The 16,698-nt window shown below is 44.7% G+C and overlaps 1 protein-coding gene across 5 annotated transcripts in view; it reads left to right on the plus strand.

The window, feature by feature from the left end:
- The window catches only part of KLHL3 (kelch like family member 3), a 70,934-nt gene that overhangs the window by 29,026 nt on the left and 25,210 nt on the right, over window positions 1-16,698 (plus strand). For all 5 annotated transcript variants that reach the window (XM_007053589.4, XM_043520737.1, XM_043520736.1 and 2 more), the window contains 4 exons: window positions 1,854-2,016; window positions 6,887-6,996; window positions 13,242-13,358; window positions 14,902-15,051. In XM_007053589.4, the coding sequence (XP_007053651.2) occupies window positions 1,854-2,016; window positions 6,887-6,996; window positions 13,242-13,358; window positions 14,902-15,051 (540 nt within the window). The remainder of the gene's footprint in view (window positions 1-1,853; window positions 2,017-6,886; window positions 6,997-13,241; window positions 13,359-14,901; window positions 15,052-16,698) is intronic.

Here is a 16,698-nt window from a genome sequence, read left to right on the forward strand (position 1 = left end):
CCACTACTCAGAGTAAAGTACACTTTACCCGTTACGTGCCCAGTGCTATAATAGGAGGGGTTCCGGGAAGTTTCTGTGGCTTTGTTGTGCATTTGTAACCCAGTATAGCTTTATTATGGATGGCCTCTTTCATGCAGATTTTATCCCAAAACACAGAAGGAAATCCTCTCACTCAGCTTGCTCAGGACAGTACATTCGGAAGCTGTGATGTATTGATACAGATGGAGTAACCTCAGCTTGTAGTGAACCTGGGAGGATCTCGCTCCTTGGGATGGTTATGTAAGCTGCGTGCACACCCCCACGTTGAACTAAGGAGGCAGTTTTAGTAGAATAATGAGAAAGTAGAAAGTTGTTCATAGCTAGATGTTAAGATAACACTGCTCTCGCCTTTTTAACTGAATCAACCAGACAGACTAATCTGTTCCTGGGATCGAAGTGTTTGGATGAAACAGCCCCGTGGGTTAATTGATTTCTTTGTTTTATTGTTGCCTGTTGGGGTTGTAGCTGTCTGTGAAAGTTACTGCTTGGTAATATTAACATGTAATCCAGTTGGATTCGATTTTTTTTCTTGGAATGGATCAGTGGCTTAGAATGTACCTAAGGGCAGGTTGCCGGTTTAGTGCTATTCTGCTGAGATGAATGGGGGAGGGGGAGGCTTGGGAAAAAAACATTTTTGCTTCTTACCAACACTGAGCTGCAGTAAAATAAGCTTTTTTAACAGGCATCTGTTTCCCGTGATTAGAAATAATTTAGAAGTTGGTGACATGTTTTGAAACCCCATTAATGTGTGGCTGGTGTTCCCATCAAGAACGAGTTCTCGGCACTAGCCAGAGTTATAAAAACATGGACTCAAAAAACTGATCGCAGTGCGTTGGCAAAAGACAAGAGAAAAGAAACGTAACAAGCTGAAGTGACGGCTGCAGTGTCCAGCCTGGCTTTATCTCTGACTTCCTGTCCAGGAGCTCTGAAGGCATTTTCTCTCACAGATGAACAGTGCTAAATGCCGTAGGCCGAGTTCTCGTCCTGGGTTTATCCCGGCCTCCATTTTTTGCACTCTCAATTCTGTGGGTGCGATTTCCAGCGCCTGGACACTTAAGTACCTCATTTGTGGGTGCAGTCGAGTATTTCAGCATCTAAATCCTATAAGTGGCATCTGCAGTTTTGTGGGTGCAAAGATGTGGTCATTGTTCGAGCATTAGGGCTGCCCCCCAAGAGAATAGTTCTGTACCTAAAAACCTTTTAAACCGAAAACTGGCTGTGGAGCACATTAATAGCTCCTTGCCGGTACAGATGACCCACCTGCAAATAAAAGGATTTTTTTTTTTTGGTTGGAAACTCAGATTCCAGGTGGTTGGGGTCCTAAGTATAATGGAATGTTTGTGTGTTCGTGTGTGGGGTGTGAGTTCCATCCCAAGCCTGCAAATAATATAATGCTCTCCAGAACGAAGGCTTCACGAGGGACCTACTGTCAACCAATTGAGGATTTTAGGTGGGTTGGCTGTAGCAGGCTCATTGTGCTGTCTCTCTCCTCTGCCTGCCTGTGCAACTTCTTCAGTGGGGAAGAAGTGAGGGGGGGAGCGTCACTGTTGGGTCCCCCAAGATGTTGCTGCTTTTGCCAGTCACCACATGGGGGAGGGAACCTCTGTCCATAGATGCTCCTAAATCTTTAGCGCCTCTTGTGCTGCCGCTGGGACACCCTCCGCCCCTAAAAAGCCAAGAAACCCATTCTTGTTTTGAAGGGGAGTAATATCTGGTGAGTTTATGCCAGGAATCAAACTGGTGCCTCTGGTGCTAACTCTGGTTTCTCTCTCTTCTCCCTCCCCCCTCTCCCCCTGCTTCCTTCCCACTCTCAGGTTTTGTTGCCAGCTGCCAGCTTATTGCAATTAATGGATGTTAGACAAAACTGCTGTGATTTTCTCCAGTCCCAGCTGCACCCCACAAATTGCCTTGGAATTCGAGCCTTTGCAGATGTGCACACCTGCACTGAACTTCTGCAGCAGGCAAATGCATATGCAGGTGAGCAAAACATCCTAGCTCATCCCAGCCACTTAGAGTTTGGGCCCAAGTATAAAGGATACTTGGGGCTAGAGCCATTAGCAACTCGTACTTTTAATGTTGTTTCCAAAGAACATGCAGTGGGCTTCTTTATTGGACTTTGCAGGGCTCTGATGTGGGGTGGTCCTGCAAAAGACGGAGGCTCTTCAGAATAATGGAAGCTTTGGAGGTGAAATGAAGGACTTTAGTTTAATTTGTTATGGAAAATGCAGGCGGGTGTCAGGTGAATTATTTCCTTTATGTGTTCCTAAATCTGTAGTAGAAATACAGCTTGGTGGTTCTTCTGGAAAAAACACTCTCTAGAACAGAGGCGGAATATCTTGTCTGTTTGTCTTATCAAATTTCTTTCTCTCCTGCTCGTCTTCTGGGAGCGCAGCCTTTCAAAGCATGTTGTAGTGGGGCTCCTCTGACTGACCCTTTGGGGATTTACGTTACTATGACCGACGAGGGGGAAGTTGCTCTCATAGTTTTCTCAAATATTTATCCATAAGCTAACTGAAAAGCATGTTTACTCATCTTCGATGTGCCAGTATCTTGTCTTTCTGTCTCTCTGTACCGCACCTCAGACACTGCAGTGTAATAAAGAACACAATCCTTAGTTCAGTCTCTTAATACATTTGATCTATATTCTGCAGATACATTTTACACTTAAGATGAGAATTTGCCGGGGGGACAAGGAGAGATTTTTGTTTTTGTTTTATACTTGGAAGCAATGTTAGGCAGTAACCATTCATTGATCACAATGGGCACTTGTGAATTTACTTTATTTATTTCTTGATACTACTCGCAACAGTTCTCTTACAGACCGCATGAGCTCAAATCTGTCTATTCGTATTGGGCATCATGTTATGTACCAAGGACTCTTTTTAATCTAAATGAGCCAAGAGAAGGCTGAGTATCTGGACAGCTAAAAGCCAAACCCTAATGCAAGGTGCTCAGTCACTTAGAACATTTTCTACTTAGATGGTAGTCAGTCTAGTTACAAAGCGGCTGTTCTAGTTTGCAGCTGCACCATAGGACGCTCAGTCACTCTCAAAGCCTCCCTGACTTTGGCGAGTTCCAATATACCAAGCGGTACCAGAAGTTAACGTCCATGCTCTGGGTAACGCCTGATGGCATTAATCTCCAAGACTTGTAATAGAGCTTGGACAGAGAGGTTGCCACTATTTGCAACCAGGCCAACTGCTACGGATGTATCGTTCAGAGTGTGCCAGGCTTTGTCTGTGCCAAACGCTGTCCTTCTGCTCCACCTCAGCTAAATTCAACTTACATGGTCCCAGGACACACCAGACGCTCTTTTGGTGGCCTTTGGATGAGGAATGCTAGCTGCGTTGCGCTATCAAGGCCCTTTGGCTAGTTACTCAGCAATGTCAGCCATGTTGATGGAGCAGTCTGAATTCCTCTTGTTTGGCAGCTGGTATCCAACCACAACAAACCTGCACTAGTTTGATGTGCATTCTAGGAGCACTTGTCTAGGCAAACAGGTTTAGGGACACATCCTGAGCTGGTGTACGTTGTCATTGTTCCACGGACTTTGAAGGAACTATGACAACTGACATCCATGGAGGAAATGCCTCTTCAATTTAATGGCTGACTTAATTGGATAATAACCTATTGCGATAATACCGATTCCTCAATGACGTCTCTTTATACTCTCTGCTTGCTTTCTGCCTGCCTGCGTCGTCCAGGAGATTTGTTCCTGTATCTGTTAGCTGGTGCCAGAGGCAGAAACCCAAGTGGACCCGAGTGAGAATTCTCCATGCTCTTAACTCCCCCGCGCCCTCCTTTCTCCAGCAGATTTGCTTCTGAGCTTTTGCCTGCTGTGCTGTGCTTTGTGTAGGCAAAGCAGGGCTAGTCTCCAAGTCCTTCCCCGATCAGGCTCTGCGTTCACGCTTCCTCTCCTCTGCGACATTTTGCCTGGCATTTATGGTTTTTAATCATATGGTGAGTAGGCTCTTTCGCAACAAAAAAATCGGGTGGCCACCAAATTCTCCGGCATTCTCCCTCAAATCCAGACAAAACCTTTCAGCCTCCCTTGTTGCATTATTCCCTGGAGAAAAACATACTCTGAAAGGGATGGTTTATTGTGTAAGGGTTTGCTTGTAATACCTCATTATCCTTGCTTCCAGGACCCTGGTTAATCTTTAACCTAACAAGCAGTGCATTCTGTATATATTTATTTGGTTGTTTGGCAGTTACTTTTGTTGCTTTATTGGCCTTCATGAGTCCCTATTAATACAATAGCCTGTATAACGTTAATGAAACTCCATTAATACAAATGCCATTAAAATTCTTTGAGTTGTTTATGTAACAGCATTAAGCCAAGCCAGAAATCTGAGGGAGACCCCAAGGATTTCATGAGCTCAGTTACTCGAAAATGCCTCGTTTAAAAAAAGCTTAATTTTAAACAATGGATAATTTAGGCAGGTGAAGTAGTCTTCTTTATATGAGAGGGCAGATGCTGTTAAATGTGTAAAATCAGAACATATTTTACATGCTTGTAACAAATAGCAAGGAATGAAATATTCATTGTCTGCTGTCCAATACCTGAACTGTCTTGGCTGAACCGTAGATTGCATTATCCAGAGCACATGCATTGTGCTGGATGGAGTCTTGTACTGTCCGCTGGCATAGGCACAACATGTCAGGGCCTAATTCTCATTTACACTAAAGCCATTCATGTGAAGGTACCCTAAAGCGGGTGCTGATTGTAATGTACATCCACCCTTGTGCAGTCAGAGTGTTCTGTAAAGTGTCAATGAGAATTGGGCCTGTTAATGTCTGAGTTCAGCCAGAGAGTTTGCCACGTTAGCTGGAGTAATAGTCCTTTGCGATGGCCGTTTCCTAGAAGACAGCAAGGGCGGAGCGAGCGGAAAGGGAGGAAATGTAAGGGAAGGAATTGCCATCTGTTTGCTGTCATTTAACCCACACGGCACCGTGAGTGCAGTACGGAACAGAACGCAAGATGTGGCCCTCGCCCCAGTGAGCTCACCTCGGTGCTCATGGCTGGATTTCTCAGTGCTGAAAGGATTAGGCCTTGAAAGTCGCTGCTCCAAAGAGACTCCCCAAGCTTAAAGATTCATGTTGTCATATTTCAGCTGAAAGATAAATGGGGCTGTACAAGTGTTAGGTGAGACTGTAAGTGCCTAGGGGCAGCGGCTGTCTTAATTCTGTCCTTTAAAGTACCACATGCATGATGGGATATATACAAATCCTATTGATTTACATAATAACATAAAGCACCGACTCTCCTGCGAAACATTATAATAATGGATTGGGCTGTATAAAAGAGAGCCAGTTTGCAGTAGTACGGATATTTGTCCAGCAATAAAAGTGTCTGCAAACAGATCTCAGCCTTTTTAGACAACAAATGTCCAATTCTTTAATTATATGGACCTGTGCCCTTCGTTAAGCTTTAATATGTAATGGAAAGCACTGTCAGATCTGAAGAGCTCTTTCAGAACTGTGTTGCTGCCAGGGAGATTGCTCCCTGTCTGATTATTTGTGACACACAAATATTTTAGTATTTTTATACAGTGCCTCTCAAAGTCAGAATGGCGGGAGTTGGAGATGGTGGAAAGGGACTTAGGCCAGGGTGGATCCTATGAGTTTAGAGGAAGGGGTGGGGTAGGTAGATGGATAAGTAGTTGGTGGGGTCTGTAGTCAGAATTTTGAGGATGGGGGAAACTAGGTTTATACTTAGTGATGACGGAGCCTGAGGACAGTAAAAGGTTAAGTAGGCGGAAGAGAGTGATGGGGGTGAGGGCAGGGACAGGGGAGGTCAGTGGTCAGGAAAGGTGGTGGAGGTAGAGACCAGCCGACAGACTGGAGTTACTGTTAGGAGTGATTTTGACCCTGGGCATTTGGCTTGCTGGAGCAGGAGAGGAAGATGGAAGTATTAGGTGTCGGGGGGGGGGGGGGGGGAGAGGAGTAGGGGTTAGTGAAACAGGGGGTGGGTGGCACAAGAGAGGGGTCAGGGTGGAGTGTGGCTGACAGCTGTTGAGATGCCTGGGATATTGATGAGTTGGAGGTTATGGAAGGCCTAGGAGTGGAGACGGGAGGCTGATGACTCTCCATGCTCTATTTAATCACCCCAAGCTGCCTGAAATTTCAGCAGTGTAATTCTGTGTAATTCTTCACTTCCCGTGTGGCTGTCAGACCGCCGCTGGGTTATACACAACAATGCTGACTGTGCCAGTCTTGTTGAAATGATTCAAGTCAGTGTCAGGGTTTTTTGGTTTAATAACTGGCAACGTTCAGAGCCTCCATTCAACATCTCTGAAAGCTAACAACACAGCGTTCCTTAGAACAGTGCTGGCCTTAGTGACTCTAAGTCTCACCTGCTGACTCGCCAGCACCACTTCCTGCCTCACCGTCTGGTTTTCTTCTGGGGGTGTGTCATCCAAGTACAGAACAAATCTAATGCTGCTTAGCTTGCGAGAGCAGACAAGGGTCACATCCAGAGGTGGCATGGTTGCAGGTTATCTATTGGTCGGGAAACGAGCTCTTCTTTCTGAATTGCCATTGGTAATTATACTTGCCATTGAAGAAAAATACTTAGCAACACTACAGAGTTTTATTTGTCCCATTTTATGATTTATTGCAATTAGTGAATGAATCTCTGGGGCAGCATTTCAAATAACAGCAGGTTGCTTTAACCTGCTCTGAGAATATTTTCTAGTCTATACAGCATTTTGATTCCAGTGTAATCGTATTTGTCTTGGGCCTTTGCTGTAATAGTAACAATTCTCTGAACACTGTAGTCCTTCTGTTGACTGAAAGCATGGATTTCATTATAATTTTCCTTTCCAACCTTTGATTTTTTGAACAGAGCAGCACTTTCCCGAGGTGATGCTAGGGGAAGAATTTCTTAGCCTTAGTCTGGACCAGGTTTGCAGTTTAATTTCAAGTGACAAGCTCACTGTGTCTTCAGAAGAAAAGGTACAGTAAGTTATGTAGTAATAGAGAATCTGTTCGGGAATGTTTTGAGTTTTTAGCTATTTTATTGGTAACTGGTCTCATGTTATGCTGTCTTCGAGCCCTTTTTCCAATAGCGCACCACGTCTCAAAAGGAGAGAAAATTTATAACTAATAAAAATTCTAGAACTCCATCAACATGTTCTATCACAATTTTCTCTACATAAAGTCTTGACTATAAAAAGTGTTTTATCCATCTCCTCCCAGGGTAAGAAGGAAATTCTGTTTCTCTTTGGAAAACAGGAATCTCTCTCTTCCACAGATATAAAGCTCGTCTTCTAAACCCAAAGCATCATGAGATATCTGACCTTAGGCCTTTCACTGGTCCTGGATGGGAGGTTGCATGTTCTGCAATTCAGAACTGGGTAATTCGGGGAGGAGAGGTCCACTATTAGGAGGAAATAAGGAAATGCTTTTTTCTGGCAGGGTTTTGTTTTGTTTTAAAAGAAAAATAATGGTGGCTGGTGCCATTTGGAAGTTTGGCATATCAGGCACCGTACCGTATTGGTAAGGCCCTACCAAATTCACTGTCCATTTTGGTCAATTTCTTGGTCATAGGATTTTAAAAAATCGTAAATTTCATGATGTCAGCTATTTAAATCTGAAATTTCAAGGTGTTGTAATTGTAGGGGTCCTGACCCAAAAAGGAGTTGTGTGTGTGTGTGTGGGGGGGGTCGCAAGGTTATTGTAGGGGGATTACCAGTGCTGCTAGCCTTACTTCTGCACTGCTGCTGACGGGGCGCTGCCTTCAGAGCTGGCCGCCTGGCCCCCAGCCACCGCTCTCCAGCCACCCAGCTTTGAAGGCAGTGCAGAAATAAGGACGGCAGTACTGCAAACCCCTAAAATAACCTTGCCAACCCCCAGCATCTCCCTTTTGGGTCAGGATCCCCAGTTTGAGAAACGCTGGTCTCCCCGTGAAATCTGTATAGTATGGGGTAAAGGCACATAAAAGACCAGATTTCACAGTCTGGGACATGTTTTTCATGGCTGTGAATTTGGTATGGCCCTACTTATTGGTCAATGCAGATGAAATAGCTGGAGGGAAGGATGGCCCAGTGGTTAGGGAACTAGCCTGGGATTTGGGAGAGGTGGGTTCAATTACTCCCTCCACCTCAAGTTTTCCCGTCTCACTTTGAGCAAGTCACGTAGCCTGTGTGCCTCAGTTCCACATGTGTACAATTACAATGGGGAGAATAGCACTGCCCTGCCTCACAGGGGGGTTGTGGGGATGAAGACATCACACGAATTGTGAGGTGCTCAGATTTTATGGAAATAGGGGCCAGATAAGCACCTAAAATGATAGATTGATTGTCACCAGAACATGATATTGTAGTTTATCACACTGACATGACCAGCTCACTCTAGGGTTGCCAAGTTTTTAATGGCACAAAACCGAACACCCTAGCACTGCCTCTTCCCCGAGGCCCTGCCCCCACTCACTATATTCCCCCTCCCTTGGTGGCTCACTCTCCCCTGCCCTCACTCACTTTCACTGGGCTGGGGCAAGGGCTTGGGGTGCGTGAAGGGGTGTGGGCTCTGGGTGGGGCCAGGGATGAGGGGTTTGAGGTGCAGGAGAGGGCTCCAGGCTGGGAGATGGGGCCCAGGGATTTGGAGTGTGGGAGGGGGCTGTGGGTTGAGGCAGGAGGGGGGTGAGGGCTCGGGTGAGGCCAGGGATGAGGGGTTCAGGGTGTAGGAGGGGGCTCTGGGCTGGGTTGGGATGCTGCGGGGGGTAAGGGCTCTTGGCTCAGCGGGGCAGGGCTTACCTCGGGCGGCTCCCGGTCAGCGTGTCCTGACACTGCGTTGCGCACGCCCCAGAAGCAGCCAGCAGATCTGACACTAGTAGGCGACGGGGGGGGGATGGACAGGAGGCTCTGCATGCTGCTCTCACCTGCTGCAGACACCTTGCCCCCAGCTCCCATTGGCTGCTTCCAGGGCACAGCACGGTGCCAGGACAGGTAGGGACCTGCCTTAGTACCACAGCACTGCCGACCGGACCTTTAATGGGACTGGAGCCACCAGAGTCCCTTTTCGACCCGGTATTTCGGTTGAAAACCGGACACTGGTCATCCTAGCTCACTCACATGCAAAATCTGAGCTATAAATGCATAATGAATTTGTCATCAGAAAGTTAAAAGGGAAAAGCAAACTCTCATCCTGTACGTATGATTTTGCCACAAATTTGCTCTGCTTGTGTAGAGCAGCTTGCACAGGGTTTTACTAGCTCTTCGCACTGCTGTGTTGACACATCTGTTGTGTTAATAAATAGCCTTTACTGTCCGTGTTCCCACGATATGGAAAGCCGAGCTTCCACTCTTCTCTTCTGGACTTCATACATTTGAAAACATAATTTTGTTGGTAGGTTTTGAAGTAAGCGTGCAAGACTGTAAAAGAAAATGTAAGCTGAAGCCACACATTCAAAACAACAGAAATTAATAATAGGCTAGAGATGCAAAAAGAATGGGATTAATATAGACACGCAGGATATGTTCTGGCATCCAAAGAAAATTCCAAAAATTCAGGTCCTATTGATAGAATAGTCCAATAGCTCATGTAAACGTCGGTATTATAGGCAGTAAAATTTCTCTAACCTTGCATATTCATCTCTTCCAATGTTCTCATTGTGTAGCGCAATGGTTCTCAGACTTTTGTACTGGTGACCCCTTTCACATAGCAAGCCTCTGAGTGCGATCTCCCCTTATAAATTAAAAACACTTTTTAATATATTTAATACCATTAGAAATGCTGGAGGCCAAGCGGGGTTTGGAGTGGAGGCTGACAGCTCGTGACCCCCCATGTAATAACCTCGCTATCCTCTGAGGGGTCCCGACCCCCAGTTTGAAAACCCCTGGTGTAGCTGATTATTTTAAAAAAAAATTTGATGGAGTAAGTAGACAAATGTTTAAAACGGCATAGGGCTAAATTGTCATAACCAGATTTTGAGAAGTGCTCACTTTTAAAGTAGGTTAAACTCTTCGTGGGTAAAGAAATAAGTTGAAATGCCTATTCTTGATGTGTCTTCTGTGTATAACGGAACTAATGAACCAGTACATTCCATCTTCCAGAATAGATGGACACTTTCAGGTACCCGTAGGCCCAAACTGAAACAGGGCATTGGGAGGCATTGCTTTTGGAATATTCCTGTCACCAAGTTATCTGTCTTGTTTGTATACATGTGGTCAGCTTGAAGGGTTGTCCTCTTAGTACCTCTGCTGTACCTGGGTGCATCTCTCCTTTCTTACTTCATTGCTTCAACTGCAGACATCAGACATAGAAAGAGGGACTGTTTTTTTACAAAATCAAGTTTGTTCAGACATATAAAAACTAGGAGCTAACCGTGCATGAAACTGGAATTTAGCAGTAACCTGCAGAAGTGGTAACCCAGCCCCCCATTTCTGCGTGCCTACCAATGATTAATGTATTGATCCTCACAACACCCATGTGAGTTAGGGAAATGCTCTTATCCCCAATTTACAGAGTGGGGAGGACTGAGGCAGAGATTAAGGTCACACAGGGTACGTCTACACAGCATTTTGGAGCAAGTGGGAGCGGGTCTCCCAGCCTGGGCTGACAGACTTGGGTTAGCAGGGCTCGCGCCAGTGCTCTAAAAATAGCTGTATGGACAGGGCTTTGATGTTGTGGCTCATGCTAGCGCTTGGATCCTGAAGCCTGCCCCCATCCCGAGACCTGGGCTGGGAAGCCTGCTCATTCACGCCAAAGTTCTGTGTAGCCAGACCCAGCGGGAGTCTGTGACAGAACAGGGGATTGAACCCAAATCTCCTACGTCTCGGGCTAAAATTTGCTTATTGATCCATCACTTAAACCTAATAAATATAACCCAGGGCTTTGAGCCCAATCCTCAATGGACCTGCACTCCATGCCACACTGCGGAAGCTGGTGCAGAACTTCTCAGAATCTGGGGTCATCAGAGATTTCTGTATGGGAAAACACGAAGGCTCACTCTGTCTTCTCTCGGGCAGTGTGCACAGAAGTGATATTCCAAACTTGTATAAAAGCTTTTCAGGCAGTCCCAGTCTCTTCCTACACTTCGTTCGTTACTCAGCAAGTCAGAGCTCCCCTTCTCCTGAACTCGAGAGCAGCACCTTGGTTTGGGTAGGTGGCTCTCACTGAACTGAATGGAAAAGATTGGCTTTCTTACATCCAGGTTCTCTGGGTGTGTAGCTGGAAAGCGCTGTCTCAAAGTCACAGGGGTGTTGCAAACAGTGGAAGGGTCATGGCCATTCAGATTCTGTTGGGTCAGCTGTGAAATGCTCTGGATGATGAGTAGAGTCGTGCACTGAAATACAAAAACTGATCGGAACCTGGTAACAATTATAATTCTGCAGAACAGTGGAAACGTGGAAACTGAGACAACTTTTGAAATAAAAGAAGTTGGGGTTTTGGACTAAGATTTTTCCTCTGTTAAAAATTGAATTAGGTGCTATTGGAAGGTACCAGAGGTACACCTTGTGAGTTTGAATTTTCCCGTTTATCCACAGAGTAGGTATAGCACGGATAGCATCAGTATAAACTTCCTCCACACAACACCAGCAGTGTTCTTTGATCTTATTTTGGATGTCTTGAGATAGCCATCTACTATTTTGGACTAAACAATGACCCGTAGAACTGGTGCCATCACATCACTTTAATTTCTCCAAACTGGAGGCCTTGGACTTAACGTGGCTGCCTCCCAGAAGAAACTAAGATACTTGTAAATTGTGGGACTGATGATTTGGTGACTGCCTGGAAAGGTCAAAACTGGAAGGCATGTACTCATAACTCTGAGTGAATATGCCAGACTCCAAGATGCTAGATGTAAGGGATACACTTGAAATCTCTTAGAGAGAGTGAGGATATTTTGGTAACCATTGATGGGAAGGGCAAAGGTCAGCACTGGGATATTTCACATGTACGTAGAGGCCCACTGAATAAGTGCCAAATTTCACAATTCTGGCTCAGTGGGAACATGGGAATTGACTGTCAGTCATCCTGTTGCAAGGATCTGGATTGTATTACATAATATCTCCAACTGCCCTGCCCCCTTTCCCTACTCTGCAGGTTTTCTCTGGAATGCCTTTTACGTTTCTTGATAGGTCTTTCGTCCCTGTCTACACTAGGATTGTAGCTGTTGTGGTTTCAACTCCTTTGTGGATGGGCCTTTACTAACTGGTCTTTGTTAACCAAACGTTGAACAATATGGGCAGAATGAAATGCTCTTAGATACTTCACCAAACACCACTCTCTACCCATCAGTTGAGTTATTTTTATTTTTTTAATACATCACAGCATGCATATTCTTCCAGGATTCTGTGTGTTTGTTTGTTCTGTGGCGTACTCTCCACTGCAGCTACTGCTATACAAAGTGTCTGTCTATTTACAGTTTGTTCTGGGCCGAAAGTTAGGCCGCAGATCTGAACCTGTTTGGTCTGGAAATGAAGCTGGAATTGTGCTCAGACCAGGCTTCTTCACCAAATTTCCAACAGCCCCTTCTTTCCCTCCTGGAAGCACAGGTTTTTTTTTTTTTGGTGGTGTTTGGATATATTTAGCTTATAATAGTTTAGCCTTGTTTCAGCTATCAGAGGAGGGTGAAATTTAAGAACTGGAACAAGTGTCAAAATATTAGGGATTTCACTGCACATGTTGTGAGCATTTTCCATAGTTGTTTTCAAGTTTTGGAAGGAGGTGATGAAGGGATTTAAATCTGATTTTAAGCACCGAATTAGCATGTGATCCCAGAACATGTGTGAAGCTCATCTGCCTGATCTTTCGCGTATTACAAATAATAAATCCTTGTGTGTTGTTTTTACGAATAATGCCCAGCATGAATGCTGAAAGACTAATTACATTTTGTCTTCATTCCAATACCTAACGTAACAGAGGTGCGTGCTGGTCTGGGTGACCTGCTTCGCTTTGAGAATGTCATTGATCATCTAATGATGAAACAGAGGATTTGTCAAAGTGTGCAGCCCTGTTCGCTTGACACACATGACCAAAGCTTGGGGAAATGTTTGTGCTCTGCATATATGCAGCATTGTGCATCTTTATCTGTCTTTCTGCATTATTACCTGCTAGAGCTCTTATCCCTGGTGCATCTTTTATTTATTTCTTTAGATACTGCAAACCTGATGCTTAGATCACTAAGCCCCTGGCTTTGATGATTACTGAGAAGGCACGTTCTCTTTTCTATAGTTAATTGTACTCTCTCTGCGTAGGTCTTTGAAGCTGTTATATCTTGGATAAATTATGAGAAAGAGTCTCGCTTAGAACACATGGCTAAACTAATGGAGCATGTTCGTCTGCCCCTTTTGCCCAGAGATTATCTTGTACAGGTTAGTACATTTTAAAAAAAAATCCTCACGTTAAAACTGAGTGTAGATCCTTAGCCTATGTACTTGATTGTTCGAGTGCTTCTGTTGTGGGTGGTTTGGCATTTATCTTAGTCGGTGGGCCGAAGACCAGAGTCAATACTTTACAGTGTGCCTTCAAACTGAGTGGGATCTAAAGATAATTCAAGGACTGAAAAACCTTTTTCTCCCTGAATGTGTTCTGTATTCTACTCGGCAGTGCAAAAGGCAGTGATGTGCACCTAAAACTGCCACAAATGTGGAAATATGTATTTTTTTTTTTTTAAAAAGGCATCCACTTACCTGTTTTTATAGCTGGTTAAATTAAGGGCCTGATTCTGAAGCTGAGCCATGCACATGGGATTCCTGCATAATCCAGATGGAGGTTTGGGAATATATATACTTCAAGACCATACAGAATCCAAAAATGCTGTTCTATTAGGTGTCCCCTGGGTGGTGTTATGTTTGCACTTCAAAATATTTTTTCTTAGGTTTATATCTGCACTTCAAGCTGGAGACGTGATTCCCAGCTCGAGGAGACATAGCCATGGTAGCTCTGATGGAACTAACATGCTAAAAATAGTGTAGCCGTGGTGGCATGAGTGGTGGAAGGGGCTAGCTGCCTCAAGTATGTACCTGTCCGACACCATAGGCTTGTACATAGGCAGCTAGCACTTCCCACCTCTTGTCACCATGGCTATTCTCTATTTTTAGCATGCTACTTCGATCAGAGCTATTAAGCACTGGTGCTGGGCTGAATTTCCTGAAAGAAAAGATCAGCCTGCATGCTGTTGGACCATCTCTGTACCAGGACTGGTGTATCTGTATAAATAAGTTAAACTTAGAATAGAGCCAGACTCTCCACCACTGATTTCTCCTTTACTGAGAAGCTGACCTGCAAGGCCCCAGAAGTCTGTTAGAGAGGGAGGGCTGGTGTCAGAACAGGACACAGGTGTTGGGAGAAGGGGCAACAGTAATACAAGTTGTAGTTGCTATGTGTTAGGCTTTTGACATAAAACCAGCTAAAGCCTCCCCACCCTCACTATCCCCCAAGCCTCCCTCTATATACAGCTCAACTGTTTGGGCATGATGTAAGTGATGGTCAGGGTGCAGGACTCCACTTTCCCCAGCCAGAAGCTGCACTATTGGTGTAAAATGCCAATCCTCATGTTTGAACTGGGTGCAAAGTGATTCCTGTGCCTTCAGGAAAATCCGTGCCTTTCTGCAGAAAGGATTTAGTTTCCAATATGAGGATGAAAGCAACCCTCATTGTTTGGATGCAGTTATGACTTCAGAACAGATAGACCTGCATAAATAGATCTTTAAAGATCTGATAAGAAAGAGAGCAAACTTGGAAGTAAATACTGTGTGCCTTAGCAGGTCCTTACTGAAGACTCAGAATACTGCCTACTAATGTTGCAGCTATTCTATCTTTCTCACAAAAAAATCCCAATCTTTTCCCTATATTTTCTCTGAAAACTCCCTAGTGAAATACATCCATTCAAATAATCTTTATTGGCATTCCCAGACAGTTGAAGAAGAAGCTTTAATCAAGAATAACAACACGTGTAAAGACTTCCTTATTGAGGCCATGAAATATCACTTGCTTCCTCTGGATCAAAGGCAATTGATAAAGAATCCTAGAACAAAACCAAGGACTCCAGTTAGCCTGCCAAAGGTAAGATAAGTTCTCTTCCAAAATAGAGAAACTTAGAAGGGAAAATGTAGGTCTTTTTTTTTTAATTGGCTTTGATATTGCGTCATTAGAGGCATCTTTCACCTTTGAATGGCTAGAGCTTGTTCTCTTACTAGATTTCATTTGATTGATTCCTAATTCTGTTGCGTTTCAGTGGCTCTGATAGGGCCTGACCCAAAGCCTGCTGAAGGCAGCCTGACAATAGCACACATTCTGGAAATTCCCCCATGCCAGGGGAATGCCCACCAGAGGATTTGTGGCTAGTCTCCGATCCTTTTTATGTTGCCTGAGCAGAACAGGGTCAAGAACCTGCCTCAGTCTCCTTAAAATTGGCTACTATCCTAGAAGCCTGGAGAGTAGCAGATATTCATCCTGTCTTCAGAAATAGCACGAGCATTTCTCCTGGGAAGTGCAGACAAGCGAGCTCAGTTTCAGTAGGACGGAAACTAGTTGAACTGACCATTTAAAAATAGGGTTAGACACTCACATGCGTAATGACAGCAGTAGCAGCATTTCCATTAGGTAGGCTAGCTGGTTTTTGGGTTTTTTTAGAAGAGCTATAAAACCACCTGCATTGGAGCATGAGCCAGTCGCTAACTGATGAGGCAAGTAATTCCCATAGTAGTCTACTACAGGGGTTTACTGCACCCTCCTGCGGTACTCTCCTTAGTATCAGGGACATGATACTGGAGTAGACTGGTCTGATCCAATATGGCAGTTCCGATGTTCGAATTTCCCACTGTTTGGTTCTCAAAATATTTTATTCTGGACCACCAGCAGTGTTGTGGGGGCTACTGGTGGCCTCGGGACTACCGTTGAGAACCGCAGGTCTGTGGGGTAGGCAGGGGGTTTACAGTGCTCAGAGGGTTGGCTGAGATTTCTGCTGAGTGAAGCAGCTTGGATATTGTGCGGTTGGAGAGGGCTATGGTGCGTTTAGCTCGCATTAGTTCATCTGCATGTTGGAGGCAGAGCCTGATACAGCAAAAAAAAACCCAGCCAACCTTATCTGAAAACTGGCTCATGGCAGATTCTGAACAGCGACTAAAAATAGATGTGGCACAAGAAAAAATAACTCCGAGATTCCCTATATTGATATGGGAGCTGTGCATTGCTCTGCATCTATGTTCATTAGTAAGAAAAAGATGGAGGAGAAAAACGCTACCCCATCCCCAAAGCATACAGGCGGCTTGCACAGAAAACTGTCATTGAAGTTATTAATGAGAATTTCAGGCTGTAAGATGTCAAATCACGTGCCTATTCCTCCAGTTATAAACAATAGGAAGCTAGATTTTGTGAGGCTGTGTACCAGTTTTATCTCAGGAGGCGGTATTCAAATACTGATTTGCTGGATACTGTTAATTTGCAGTTCTGTAGTGCATGCATCATATTTGCCTACATATTGTGGTTCTTAATAGGAATTAATCTACAGAATCTACCCTTGGGGTTGTCACGGTGAAAGTGTCTTTGCCCTTTACGGACCGTGCGCTGGAATGATGGAACTGGAGAAACGAGAGGTGGAAAAGATTTGAGGTCAATAAGTTCAGAAGTTCTCAACATTTTCTATACCATACCCCAAAGTATGAAAGAAAAACCTACTAGCCGGGCCCCCCACTTTTGCCTTCGATCTAG

Source organism: Chelonia mydas, chromosome 8 (assembly GCF_015237465.2).
Source record: "Chelonia mydas isolate rCheMyd1 chromosome 8, rCheMyd1.pri.v2, whole genome shotgun sequence".
NCBI lineage: Eukaryota > Metazoa > Chordata > Testudines > Cheloniidae > Chelonia > Chelonia mydas.